Genomic DNA, 14209 nt, shown 5'->3' with positions numbered 1-14209 from the left:
AGCTGAGTGTTTACCCTCCCCCTCCCACTCTCTCTTTCTTACCTTCCCCTCCCACACTCTTCCCCTCTCACTAGAGGAGGAGGGGGCCTGTATGTTCTGCTAGCTGAAATGGGGCATATCTCCTTTACATTGGTCTGCTAAGCTACAGTATATTCTAGGCTAACACTGTGTGGTATGTGGTTTCCAACTGAGCCATTTTTGGCTGACACAAAATCACAGGTTTGTATGAAGCCACGTCAAACAAGTTGAAGCATGTGTGAGTAATGATATATTATCTCAATCAATAACTTGAACAACCAGGTCGAGGACACTGGGCCATATAATGCTTAAGCATTGATAATAATAGTATTTTAAAGCTATAATGATAGCATGTCACATCAACTCTATGATTTGAATAAATAAGCATATGTTTTCTATTAGATCAAATACTTACAACCTGAGTTTAAAGACATTTATTTTATGTCTGGATTTTTGGATTGGAGAAAGATAGGGCACTTGCACAACACAGTATTTTCAGCCTGACCAAAACTGTGGGAAACTAGGATCATCTTGGTTTGAATAAGGGAGGCAATGAAGACAAAAGGCTTTGTGTGACATGGAATGCTAATGATATGTATTGACTCTTTTGGGCCATAGCAGTAGCAGCAGGCAGAGTACAGCGGAAAGGGATCGAGGTGTTCTTGTAACAAAAACTAAGTATCATATTTTCTACATGCCTTGTAAACAACAGTTGTAGACGAACAGTGAAATGCTTATTTATGCGTCCTTCTCCAACAATGCAGAGTTAAGATAAAGATAAAAAATTAAATACAAAATGTAAATATTGACAAGAGGAAAAAATACACAGTCAATAATGAAAAATAACATGGTTATATACAGGGAGTACCAGTACCGAATCTATGTGCAGGGGTACAAGGTAATTGAGGTAGCTATGTACATATATGTAGGGATAAAGTTACTAGGGAACAGGATAGACAATAGACAGTAGCAGAAGCATACGTGGTGAGTGTGAAAGTGTGTGAGAGTGTGTGTGTTTGTGGCAACAGTAGGCATAAGGTGCATATCATGTGTGTCTGGGCAGATGCAGTGGTGTGTGTGTGTGTGTGTGTGTGTGTGTGTGTGTGTGTGTGTGTGTGTGTGTGTGTGTGTGTGTGTGTTGGGATGTCAGTGTCAGTATGTGTGAGTGTGTGGGTGGAGTCTAGTGTGTGTGTTCATAGAGTCAGTGCCAGAGAGTTAGTGCAGAAAAGGGTCAATGCAGGTAGTCCAGGTAGCCATTTGATTAGCTATTTAGCAGTCTTGTTTAGCAGGCTTATGGCTTGGGGGTAGAAGCTGTTCAGGGTCCTGTTGGTTCCAGGCTTGGTGCACTGGTACTGCTTGCCATACGATAGCAGAGAGAACAGTCTATGGCTGAGGTGGCTGGAACCTTTGACACTTTTTTGTGTCTTCGTCTGACACCGCCTGGTATAGAGGTCCTGAATTGCAGGGAGCTCGGCCCGAGTGATGTACTGGGCCGTATTAATCACAGTCTGTAGTGCCTGCGGTCGGGTACCTTGCAGTTGCCATACCAAGTGGTGATGCAGCCAGTCAAGATGCTCTCAATGGTGCAGCTATATAACTTTTTGAGGATTTGAGGGCATCCCTTGACAAAACTTGCTGTTGTTGTTATATAACCCATACCTTGCTACCACCCTAAGCATCAGTTAACAATAAACAGTTTCTCAAACACAGCTCATTGCTATCTGTTTTATATTGTGTACATAACAATATGAAAGGTGTATCACACTTCTATATACAACATTAGTACAACAGTTCACAATGCAAAAGACTGAGGACATTCTCTCAATGCTGCTTAGCGCCTACTCTGAAATGTTACTGATGGGCCTTCTGTGTCGTTGTGTGTCAAACCATCTGTGCTCATTAGGAAGTATGTTATTGTTAGAAATACAGTCAATCATAATAGGCTACATAACCTACTACAGGTAATCATTGCATTTTATCCAGATGATATCAGCCAAAAAGACCTAGGTCTGATTAATAGAGTGGATTGTGGCTAGTGAGATGCCATGTAGCTTGGCCTTTTAGAGCCATTTCCAAGTGAGAACAACTGGCTCAATGAGTGAATTTGTGCAGTATTTCAATCACCACAACCACCTCTTGGGGCCCTCAACCAATTTTCTACTTGGATACCAATGATTGACAGTCACATGGCCAATCAGCGTCCAAATTGCCATGTGACGTAACAAGCCCCACATAGGCGGGATTATGCAGCAGGATATTACGCATGTGGTTCATCTGCTACACGCCACAGACAGGGAAGTCAGCTGTTTGTGTGGTTTTAATCGTAAACGTTAAAGATCGAACGGTAATTCTGGTTAATACATATTCAATCAAGTTTAGAATTAGCGATATACGATTCATATCTTGAGTTTATTTATTATCTAGCAAAGCTTTTGTTGATAAAAGTACCCGTTAGTTAACGCTAGCCAGTTGTAGCTAGGTTGTTGTGATAGTAGGAAGTACGCAAAATACACACTTACAGTTGTAGACAGCTGGTTAGCAACACGTTTAGCTAGATAGCTGACTTGTCACGGACTGTTTTGTGCAACCCAATACAATTGAATGCAGCGCCGGTGTATACAAATACACCCGCCTTGCTAAAAGCACCTGGCTAGCTAGCTAGCATCCACAACTTCTCCAATGCACCTGACCTGTTTGCAGTGTGATCCCAGCATGTTGCTGCCCATGTAATTCACAGTGTTGTGTGTACAGTACCTTATACTTTTTCTCTACTTGAAGGTGTCATCATGTCCAGGGTGCCGATGGGCAAGGTGTTGCTGCGAAATGTTATTCGTCACACAGATGCCCACAACAAGGTGTGAGTGGGGGAGTTAACTAATCTGTGTGTGTGGCTTTGCACTCTCCTGTGTACTCTCCTGATGATAGATGTTGTCTGTTTCAGATCCAAGAGGAGTCAGAAATGTGGAAGTTGAGGTGGATGGAGAAGGGTCCGTCCACCAGCCACAGACCGATGCCACCATCTTCAAATCCATCCAGGTCCGCTAACTGTTCCAGCATTGAAGTAGTGTAGACTGATACATCAGCCGGTGATGGCAAGCTAACACTATGTACCGTCTGAGACTTATTTGGAGAATGTAAAACCATATAAACACGTGCACGTAAAACCATATAAACACGTGCACGAGCCCGGCTAATATGCATGCATATGCATAGGTGATAGAAGTCTGAACGCACTTAAGTTACTATCACTTTGACAAGTTGGTTTAATAATACTTACCTGTGGATATAGGTTATTGTCTCAGATTTTAGCTGCATAAGGACCAACCACCCAGACATCCGGTAGAATTAAGTTCAAATGTAATTTTATTCAGCATTCTGGCTTGCAGAGGTCCAGAGAGGAACCTTTCCAAAAATGACATTGTCTCAGACGGTACATAGCGTTAGTGTTAGCCTGATACATCAGCAGGTGATAGCTAGCTATTTTAAGCTGCATCCTGATTCACCACCCTTTTCCCAAAGTGTGCACTTGCACACTTTCAGGCCTGGATTTCAAAGCATTGTATTTGTGTAAATATTGGTTGGAGGCAGTTTCCACCGTTGTTAGATCCATGACGGGAATTGTGCAAGTGTACATTTTGAGAGTAGGGTGGAGAATCAGGATGCAGCCTTGCAATAGTTTATAAGTGTGTTAAATGGTACAGGTTGATAGACATCAGAATTAGAGTTCACTATTACTCAGGAGTCACATGCACTGTGATCGCGTGGAGGATGGGTCTGTAGATAGACTGGGAGACCGGCTGCGGAGAAGAGAACGCAGCTCTGGCCAGGACGAGAGGGAGGCACGCTACTGGACCAAAGAACTCTATGACTTCGAAGCCAATGATCCAGACAGGTGCATACCTTTTCTATCTACAACTCTGTAGAAATATAGTCTCGTGAGTTTGTCGACGACATGCTATGAAAGGTGGATCTCATTGGTAATGTGCATGTTTCCTCTACAGATGGGGACACAGCGGTTTTAAGGAGCTATACCCAGAGGAGTTTAAAAGTGACTGGTATGACATGAACTGCATTAACATGAAATACCATGTCTCATAACAGTAGTAGCTGTAGTGAAGATCTCACTATTTGCTTCGATACAAGAAATGTTGCATTTTATAATGCCTGATTTGTCTTTTCAGGGAAAGAGACCGTGGGGATGATCAGAATGGGCATTGCGGAAAGAAAAAGACAGCCAAATCAAAACATCTGAAGAAGTCCTCCAAGAAGAAAAAGAAGAAGAAGAAGAAAGAGGAAAATAGGACGGGTGAGTCAGATGGTGAGTCCAGCAGCGACAGTGTCAAACAGAAGAGGAAAAGCAACAAGAGCAAACATAAGAGGAAAAAGAGTGAGAGAGAGGAGGAGAGCAGTTCAGAGGAGAGAGGGAGAAGGAGGAAACGACACATGGACTCCCACAGAGACTCAGGACCAGAGTCACACAAGAAGAGGAAAAACTGGAAAGCAGGAGCGGACAAATCAGAGGACAGTTCTGAGGATTGAACCTTTTTCCATTGGCAGCCAGTAACCTGTAACTTCATACTGCTCCCTTTCAGTTGCCTGTCTCAAAGCTTTCAGTTACACCCCACTTCCACTTGAGTTCAATGTTTCCCACTAGATTTCTTGTGAACATGGCCATCACCATAGCTAGATAAGTTTGTGATTTATCCAATGACAAGACAACTGAGGAATTGGCTAAAGTACAAATACAACTTTTGAACAGACCTACTGGCAGGGGAAAGCATATTGTTCTTCGCTTTACACCTTTCCTCTGCAATACTCTTTTGTGTTGTACTTCTTTCTGTGTACTGCTGAGCACAAACCTGTGTTCTCCTCCCTTTGGGCATTCTTCACAGTAATACCTCACCTCTTCTGTTACTGGTTCTGCTCCGGCTGCAGTGCTCAGATAGTGAGCTGACACTGCACAAATATGGACTCAGAAAAGCCACCTCATGACAAACTGACTGTAGAGCCATGTCTCATAGTTAGTGTCCAGGCTTTACTTTAGCTGTTATATTATGGAAAATTTTCATTTTATGCAGATTTCCCGACCAATTATGACAATCTCTTCTGCTTTTTTTTATTCAGTATTTATTTTTTAAAACTTTTGTAATTTATGGTAGTCAGGATTTCATGGAATGTCAGGACAACATTGAAAATAAAATGCATATTTGTTTGTAAAAATGTACTCTGGTTATCACACCACACATTTAGACATATCACATATCTCATGTATGCTTTTGAATACAGGATATCTACATGACTATCATTCACTATTCTCAGTAGGCCTATAGCCGTTCTATTCCATGACCATGTATATTACTCTTTATGCATCCAATTCTACATTAAATATTGCTTCCATATGGCCCTTTGGTTGAATCCTTCATGTGTACCATGTACAATGGAACATTGTGTTAATGGTGTACTGTTTCCCTCTAGTGTTCAGTTTCTACAGTACTCACTGTAGATGCAATGTGCAAGAAAATGGAATAGATTAACACTGAATGAGAATGTCTATATTTCTATATAAACTCTTTTAATAAGAGACCTGCTGAAAAAGGTGCTATTGTCTAAACCAGGTTTGAGTTTCATTCAACGTAGAGAGCAGGCCACTGCTAGAAAGCTAGAAAGTATATTTTCAATTTCATTCCTTTCTAGTCATCACTGTACAAGGTTAATTTATTATTTAGTGAAAGGGCTAGAAGGCCTACAGTATCTACTATCCTAATGTTATCTATGGTCTGTTGTCTTCACCTGGTGGCTCAATCAGTGTAGTACACCCTGAGGATTTATTTACTCATGGCTTCTTTTTCAGAATAAAGAATTTATTTGCGACAAAACAATACTTTTTCCGACCTGATGTTTGTATACTTTGACAACAGCTTCCTTTGAGACCATTGAAGTCTCCCACATATGTTTGTCTCAACAGGCACAAGATATATCTTAATATATATTTCATATATGATGAGATATGCCTTAATGCATATAGGACTTCTCACTGATCCATGCGCAAGCAGCTTTCATGACATTGATGAAAGGATCCAGGATCACCATAAGAAAAGGACACAGTGCACAACCGGTACAGTTAACCCACACAAAAAATTTAATACCCTCTCATGAGGGATAAGTGGTCCAAACCTTGTCATACTAAATAGGGAGAAGTGTGATGACACAGGTTTTTAATGTAAGAACTTGTGGCCAACACTCAAATGCTCAGTAAAAAGTTGTGACATATGACTTACTTACATAGTACACATACACCAATGTTTTTAATATACTTCTATATGTATTTTTAGTTAACTTTTTATCTAGACCCGCCAGATACAATACCGATTAATATCATACAGTCACATCAGGAACAATACCTAGTAATATCATTGAGTCCAACCAGCATTGAGGAGTCCACAGGTTTTTCAGGTCCATCCTCTCTATGCTAACATTTGAAATCGGCATGTGTATAGTTCTATAATCTTTTTATTACTGTATAGACTGGTGTGATACTTGTCCTCGTATCGTCGTGTCTTCGTGTGCAAAAGTCTTTGAAAGAACCCAAAGGATGATCAACATACAGGATACCTGGTTGTTCACTTTACACTGTGATGTTTGTTTTTTAACATTAAATGGAAAACTGTCACATTTGCCCCACCCCCTGGCATGTAAAAAAATCTAAGCAACACTCCCCATGAAACAGGGGGAAACCATGATAGAAAGTAAGGTTTATGACTACAGTGAGCAGCATCCTCCATTTGTACATATTTTAGAATAAGGCACTGCTGCATAAAATAATGAAATGACCAACAACTCTCTGTCTCTCTGGGAGTACGAGGGGAGGCAGGATGAAAGGAGACTATGTTCTTCTCCAGCAACTCTCTCTGAGAGTCTGTGTGTGTATGCATGTAACTTTATTTGTTAGATGTGTAAATGTGTATGTGTCAAACTGTTGGTGTGTGTCTGTGTGTATGTGTGTGACAGCAAGCCAGAGAGGCCAGGTTGCATCTCTTACACTGTGCTCTCCAGCATCCATTCAGTGCTGCTGAAAGTGACTCTCCGGTTGGCGAGCGGTGAGGACTCCACGTTGAGCTGGTTGGTGGACTTGTGCCGCCTCGTCCGCGCTCTGCGGGGGTAACTGTGGCTCTGGAATATGGAGTAGTCTCCCCCATCAAAGCTGAACCTGTGCCTAGTTCGTGCCAGCTCATTATTAAACCCCATGTTGGCCAGGGCGCTCTTCTTGTCCTTGAGCCTGGGGGCCTCCTTGGTGCCGGCGTTGGGGCCTAGGAGACACAAGGACATGGTGGAGCCCGTCAGGCTGCTGTCTGTCTGTGTATCCTCCGATGGGGGGCCAGATCCGGAGCACTGGACGTCCAGGCTGGTCCTCTTCATCTTGTCCGTGGGCAGGGTGGGCAGCTCCACTTCCAGGATGGCCATAGTGGTTGGAGGGGTGTCCCACTCCCTCTTGTCACTGTCCACCTTCAGCACCAGGGCCATGCACTCCTTGGCTGCCACCGGTAGGGCTTCTCTCTGGTGGCTGTCCTCAGCAGGTTGCCTGGAGGTGGAGCGCTGGAGTCTGTGCTGGCTGCCGTTGGTCTGGGAGTGCATGCTGGAGCTGACCTTGGCCTTGCTGTCCTCGGGGCTGCTGTGCGCCTTGTAACGGATCATGAGAATGATGATAAACACCAGCACTGAGGCCACAATGATGCCGCCAATGATAATTATCATGGTGCCACCCAAAAACTGGCTGTGGATGAAGCGACACTGGCTGACCTCGCTGGCCGTGTGGAACTGGACACAGCCCACCACGCGCGTGGCCGTCAGAGAGGTGATGCCGTCGTCGTACACCGCCAGGACACACAGGTCATACTCCCGGCCCGCCGCCAAGTCGTTGATCAGGAAGGTCTTACTGGTGGACGGGATCATTCTGCAGAAAAAAGGAAGGAACAAACAGGAGTGGTGAAGGTTAGCTTTGCCAGGGGAATTTTGACTGCCCCCCTCAATTACCACCAATATACTACTGCATGGAACAAAACCATGTCAGACACAGTGTCACACTGCATTCTCATTAACGGCATGCACATGAGAAGTGTTAACCTGACACAGAGGTGTTTGAAAAACACTGAAAAGAGACAGTCATGTCAACTTAGTTCAGCTCCAGGAAGGCTTTAAATATCACCCTCATATGAGGGGCTCAAGTAAAGACAACAGTGCTAACACTTGAATTCTAGACATGGTGACAGCGAGGAATGACTCTCCAAGTTATGTACAGTATTCTATGATGGTAAAGGTTAAAAAGCAAGGTGACAAACAAGGTAGTGTGGAGCATTCACACATATATTCTGTATATATATATACAGTTGAAGTCGGAAGTTCACATACACCTTAGCCAAATACATTTAAACTCAGTTTTTCACAATTCCTGTCATTTAATCATAGCAAAAATTCCCTGTTTTAGGTCAGTTAGGATCAACACTTTACCTGAAGAATGTGAAAAGCCAGAATAAAAGTAGAGAGAATATTTATTTATTTATTTCAGCTTTTATTTCTTTCATCACATTCCCAGTGGGTCCGAAGTTTACATACACTCAATTAGTATTTGGTAGCATTGCATTGAAATTGTTTAACTTGGGTCAAACGTTTCGGGTAGCCTTCCACAAGCTTCCCACAATAAGTTGGGTGAATTTTGGCCCATTCCTCCTGACAGAGCTGGTGTAACTGAGTCAGGTTTGTAGGCCTCCTTGCTGGCACACGCTTTTTCAGTTCTGCCCACAAATGTTCTATGGGACTGAGGTCAGGGCTTTGTGATGGCCACTCCAATACCTTAACTTTGTTGTCCTTAAGCCATTTTGCCACAACTTTGGAAGTATATTTGGGGTCATTGTTCATTTGGAAGACCCATTTGCAACCAAGCTTAAACTTCCTGACTGATGTCTTGAGATGTTGCTTCAATATATCCACATAATATTCTCTCCTCATGATGCCATCTTTTTTGTGAAGTGCACCAGTCCCTCCTGCAGAAAAGCACCCCAACAACACGATGCTGCCACCCACGTGCTTCACGGTTGGGATGGTGTTATTCTGCTTGCAACCTCCCCCTTTTTCCTCCAAACATAATAATGGTCATTATGGCCAAACAGTTATATTTTTGTTTCATCAGACCAGAGGACATTTCTCCAAAAAGTACCCATGTGCTGTTGCAAACCGTAGTCTGGCTTTTTTATGGCGGTTTTGGAGCAGTGGCTTCTTCCTTGCTGAGCGGCCTTTCAGGTTATGTCAATATAGGACTCGTTTTACTGTGGATCTAGATACTTTGTACCTGTTTCCTCCAGGATCTTCACAAGGTCCTTTGCTGTTGTTCTGGGATTGATTTGCACTTTTTGCAAAAAAAGTATGTTCATCTCTAGGAGACAGAACGCGTCTCCTTCCTAAACGGTATGACGGCTGTGTGATCCCATGGAGTTTATACTTGCGTACTATTGTTTGTACAGATGAACATGTCAGCATTTGTGGGTCAGCATTTGTGGGTTCGATTGAAGGCTCAAAATGGCCAGAAATAAATAACTTTCTTCTGAAACTCGTCAGTCTATTCTTGTTCTGAGAAAAGAAGGCCAAAAACGGAAGATTTTGTACAACGCTGTGTACTACTTCCTTCACAGAACTGGCTCTAACCAGAATAGAAAGAGGAGTGGGAGGCCCCGGTGCATAACTGAGCAATAGGACAAGTACATTAGAGTGTCTAGTTTGAGAAACAGACACCTCACAAGTCCTCAACTGGCAACTTCATTATATTGTACCCGCAAAACACCAGTCTTAACATCAACATTGAAGAGGCGACTCCAGGATGCTAGCCTTCTAGGCAGAGTTTCTCTGTCCAGTGTCTGTGTTCTTTTGCCCATCTTAATCTTTTATTTTTGTTGGCTAGTCTGAAATATGGCTTTTTCTTTGCAACTCTGCCTAGAAGGCCAGCATCCCGGAGTTGCCTTTTCACTGTTGATGTTGAGACTGGTGTTTTGCGGGTACTGTTTAATGAAAAAATTGCCCTTACACCGTCTGGAGGTGTGTTGGGTCATTGTCCTATTGAAAAACAAATTATAGTCCCACTAAGCGCAAACCAGATGCAATGGTGTATCACTGCAGAATGCTGTGGTAGCCATGCTGGTTAAGTATGCCTTGAATTCTAAATATATCACTGACAGTGCCACCAGAAAAGCATCCCCACACCATCACACCTCATCCTCCATGCTTCACGGTGGGAACCACACAATGCGGAAATCGTCCGTTCACATACTCTGTGCCTCGCAAAGACACCGCGGCTGGAATCAAAAATGTCAAATTTGGACTCATCAGACCAAAAGTCAGATTTCCATCGGTCTAATGTCCATAGCTTGTGTTTCTTGGCCCAAGCAATTCTCTTATTATTATTGGTGTCCTTTAGTGATGGATTCTTTGCAGCAATTCGACCATGAAGGCCTGATTCATGCAGTTCCCTCTGAACAGTTGATGTTGAGATTGACCTGACCTTAGAGATCCTTTTTATGTCTCTATTTGGTTTGGTCAGGGTGTGATTTGGGGTGGGTATTCTATGTTCTATTATTTGTATTTCTATGTTTTGGCCGGGTAGGGTTCTCAATCAGGGACAGCTGTCTATCGATGTCTCTGGTTGAGAACCATACTTTGTTAGCCCTTTTTCCCACCTGTCTTTGTGGGAAGTTGACTTTGTTTATGGCACATAGCCTTTAGCTTCACGGTTGTTTTTGTATCGTGTAGTGTTTATTGTTTTTGTCGGTGTCATCCTAATAACAAATAATATGTGCGCTCACCACGCTGCACCTTGGTCCTCTTCATTCGACGGCCGTGAAAGAACGTCCCACCACAAACGGACCAAGCAGCGTGGTAAGGAGGAGCAGCGTGTTCACGATTCATGGAATTGGGAGGAAATCCTGGATGGGAAAGGACCTTGGAGGCAGGCTGGGGAATATCGCCGTCCGAAAGAGGAACTGGAAGCAGCTAGAGCTGAGCGGCGGCGATTTGAGGAGGCTAACCATCGAAGCAGGCATGAGAGGCAGCACACGGGGAGTGTGGCAGAGTCAGGATTCAGACCTGAGCCAACTCCCTGTGCTTACCGTGGCGAGCATGTGACTGGTCAGGCACCATGTTACGGGGTGATGCGCACGGTGTCTCGAGTGAGCATTCACAGGCCGGTGTGCTCTGTGCCAGCGTCCCGCATTTGCTGGGTGGAAGTGGGCATCCAGCCAGAACGGGTTGTGCCAGCTCTGTGCTCGAGACCGCCAGTGTGCCTCCAAGGCCCAGTGTATCCGGTGCTTCTGCCAAGGACAAAGCCTTGTCCAATGTCTCCCCAGGCTGGTGAGTCCTGTGCCTGCGCCTAAAACTAAGCCTCCTGTATGTCTCCCCAGCCTGGTGAGTCCTGTGCCTGCTCCCAGAGCTAGGCCTCCTGTGTGTCTCTCCACTCCAGTGATGATCCATGGTAAGAAGCCTCCAGTGATGATCCATGGCACGAAGCCTCCAGTGATGATCCAAAGCAGGAAGCCCCAAGTGATGATCCATGGCAAGAAGCCTCCAGTGACGATCCGTGGCAAGAAGCCTCCAGTGATGATCCATGGAAAGAAGCCTCCAGTGATGATCCATGGCACGAAGCCTCCAGTGATGATCCATGGCAAGAAGCCTCAGGTGATGATCCTTGGTAAGAAGCCTCCAGTGATGATCCATGGCACGAAGCATCCAGTGAGGAGTCATGGCACGAAGCCTACTACGACGGTCCCCAGTCCGGAGCCTCCAGCGACGGTCTCCAGTCCGGGGCCTCCAGCGACGGTCTCCAGTCCGGGGACCCCCGTGACAGTCTCCAGTCCGGGCACCCCAGTGACGGTCTCCAGTCCGGGGCCCCCAGTGAGGATGCCCAGTTCGGGGCCCGCAACAAGGTTCCCCAGTCCGGAGCCCGCAACGAGGGTCCCCGCACCAGAGGTGCTACCAAAGTGGGTGAGCCAGTGGTGGAGTGGGGTCGGTGTCCCGCACCTGAGCCGCCACCGCGGATAGATGCCCACCCAGACCCTCCCCTATAGGTTCAGGTTTTGTGGCCGGAGTCCGCACCTTTTTTTATTTGATTTTTTTATTTTACCTTTATTTAACTAGGCAAGTCAGTTAAGAACAAATTCTTATTTTCAATGACGGCCTAGGAACAGTGGGTTAACTCCCTGTTCATGGACAGAACGACAGATTTGTCGCCCAAGCAAGTCTGGGGGGGGGGGGGGGGGGGGGGGGGGGAGGGTACTGTCACGCCCTGACCTTAGAGATCCTTTTTATGTCTCTATTTGGTTTGGACAGGGTGTGATTTGGGGTGGTTATTCTATGTTCTACTATTTGTATTTCTATGTCTGGCCGGGTAGGGTTCTCAATCAGGGACAGCTGTTTATCGTTGTCTATGAGAAGCATACTTAGGTAGCTCTTTTTACCACCTGTCTTTGTGGGAAGTTTACTTTGTTTATGGCACATAGCCTTTAGCTTCACAGTTTGTTTTGTAGTGTTTATTGTTTTCTTCTGCGTCTTTTCTAATAAAAATAATATGTACGCTCACCACCCTGCATCTTGGTCCTCTTCATTCGACGGCAGTGACAGTTACTTGAACTCTGTGAAGCATTTATTTGGGCTGCAATTTCTGAGGCTGGTAACTCTAATGAATGTATCCTTTGCAGCAGAGGTAACTCTGGGTCTTCCTTTCCTGTGGCGGTCCTTATGAGAGCTAGTTTCATCATAGCACTCAACTGCACTTAAAACCTCTTTGGGATAGGGGGCAGCATTTTCACTTTTGGATAAATAGTGTGCCCAATTTCAACTTCCTGCTACTCATGCCAGGAATATAAGATATGCATATTATTAGTAGATTTGGATAGAAAACACTCTGAAGTTTCTAAAACTGTTTGAATCATGTCTGTGAGTATAACAGAACTTATGTAGCAGGCAAAACCCAGAGGACTAACCATTCAGAATTATTTGAGGTCATTGTCTATTTAATGAGTTTTCACTGGGGAACTGGATGTCTAAGGCACTTGTTTGCAGTGCCTACCGCTTCCACTGGATGTCACCAGTCTTTGGAAAATGGTTGAGGTTATTCCTTTGTGAAATGAAGAAGTACGGCCATCTTGAAACAGTGTAACACTGTTGAGAGTTGGGCAAGACTAGAAAAGTAGCGTCAGTTTGTTGTTGTCCTGTATTGAAAACAGATAGACCCGTCTTCAATTTGATCAATTACTAACGTTTAAAAATACCTAAAGTTGTATTACAAAAGTAGTTTGAAATGTTTTTGCAAAGTTTACAGGTAACTTTTGAGATATTTTGTAGTGACGTTGCGCAAATTGGATGCTGTTTTTTTCTGGATCAAACGTATTTAGTCAGCCACCAATTGTGCAAGTTCTGCCACTTAAAAAGATGAGAGAGCTCTGTAGTTTTCATCATAGGTACTATGACAGACAAAATGAGAAAAAAAATCCAGAAAATCACATTGTAGGATTTTTTATGAATTTATTTGCAAATTATGGTGGAAAATAAGTATTTGGTCACCTAAAAACAAACAAGATTTCTGGCTCTCAAAGACCTGTAACTTCTTCTTTAAGAGGCTCCTCTGTCCTCCACTCGTTACCTGTATTAATGGCACCTGTTTGAACTTTTATCAGTATAAAAGACACCTGTCCACAACCTCAAACAGTCACACTCCAAACTCCACTATGGCCAAGACCAAAGAGCTGTCAAAGGACACCTGAAACAAAATTGTAGACCTGCAGCAGGCTGGGAAGACTGAATCTGCAATAGGTAAACAGCTTGGTTTGAAGAAATCAACTGTGGGAGAAATTATTAGGAAATGGAAGACATACAAGACCACTGATAATCTCCCTCGAACTGGGGCTCCACTCAAGATCTGAACCCCGTGGGGTCAAAATGATCACAAGAACGGTGAGCAAAAATCCCAGAACCACACAGGGGGACCTAGTGAATGACCTTCAGAGAGCTGGGACCAAAGTAACAAAGCCTACCATCAGTAACACACTACGCCGCCAGGGACTCAAATCCTGCAGTGCCAGACGTGTCCCCCTGCTTAAGCCAGTACATGTCCAGGCCCGTCTGAAGTTTGCTAGAGAGCATTTGGATGATCCAG

General features: G+C 44.2%; 2 protein-coding genes across 5 annotated transcripts in view; one reads left to right on the top strand and one right to left on the bottom strand.

Moving 5' to 3' along the window:
* Window positions 1–2232: 2232 nt before the first annotated feature.
* nkapd1 (NKAP domain containing 1) lies at window positions 2233–5419 on the top strand. The gene is made up of 6 exons (XM_021582620.2): window positions 2233–2362; window positions 2797–2873; window positions 2960–3054; window positions 3758–3910; window positions 4020–4073; window positions 4200–5419. Exons 2-6 carry the CDS (start codon window positions 2805–2807, stop codon window positions 4555–4557), a joined length of 729 nt encoding a protein of 242 aa, XP_021438295.2. The 5' UTR covers window positions 2233–2362; window positions 2797–2804; the 3' UTR covers window positions 4558–5419.
* A 715-nt stretch (window positions 5420–6134) lies between these two features.
* Window positions 6135–14209, bottom strand: part of LOC110503363 (leucine-rich repeat and fibronectin type III domain-containing protein 1-like) — a 150785-nt gene continuing 142710 nt past the window's right edge. For all 4 annotated transcript variants that reach the window (XM_036961215.1, XM_036961216.1, XM_036961214.1 and 1 more), the window contains one exon: window positions 6135–7969. In XM_036961215.1, coding sequence (XP_036817110.1) covers window positions 7054–7969 — 916 coding nt within the window. In that variant the 3' untranslated portion in view covers window positions 6135–7053. The remainder of the gene's footprint in view (window positions 7970–14209) is intronic.

Source organism: Oncorhynchus mykiss, chromosome 24 (assembly GCF_013265735.2).
Source record: "Oncorhynchus mykiss isolate Arlee chromosome 24, USDA_OmykA_1.1, whole genome shotgun sequence".
Lineage (NCBI taxonomy): Eukaryota > Metazoa > Chordata > Actinopteri > Salmoniformes > Salmonidae > Oncorhynchus > Oncorhynchus mykiss.
This window is presented reverse-complemented; position numbering and strand designations above follow the sequence as displayed.

Excerpts from the sequence above, each read along its gene's own strand:
- nkapd1 (XM_021582620.2), top strand. The coding sequence starts at position 2,805 with ATGTCCAGGGTGCCGATGGGCAAGGTGTTGCTGCGAAATGTTATTCGT. Across the intron at positions 2,874-2,959 it reads ACACAGATGCCCACAACAAG|ATCCAAGAGGAGTCAGAAAT; the intron begins GTGTGAGTGGGG and ends TGTCTGTTTCAG. Across the intron at positions 3,911-4,019 it reads GAAGCCAATGATCCAGACAG|ATGGGGACACAGCGGTTTTA; the intron begins GTGCATACCTTT and ends TTTCCTCTACAG.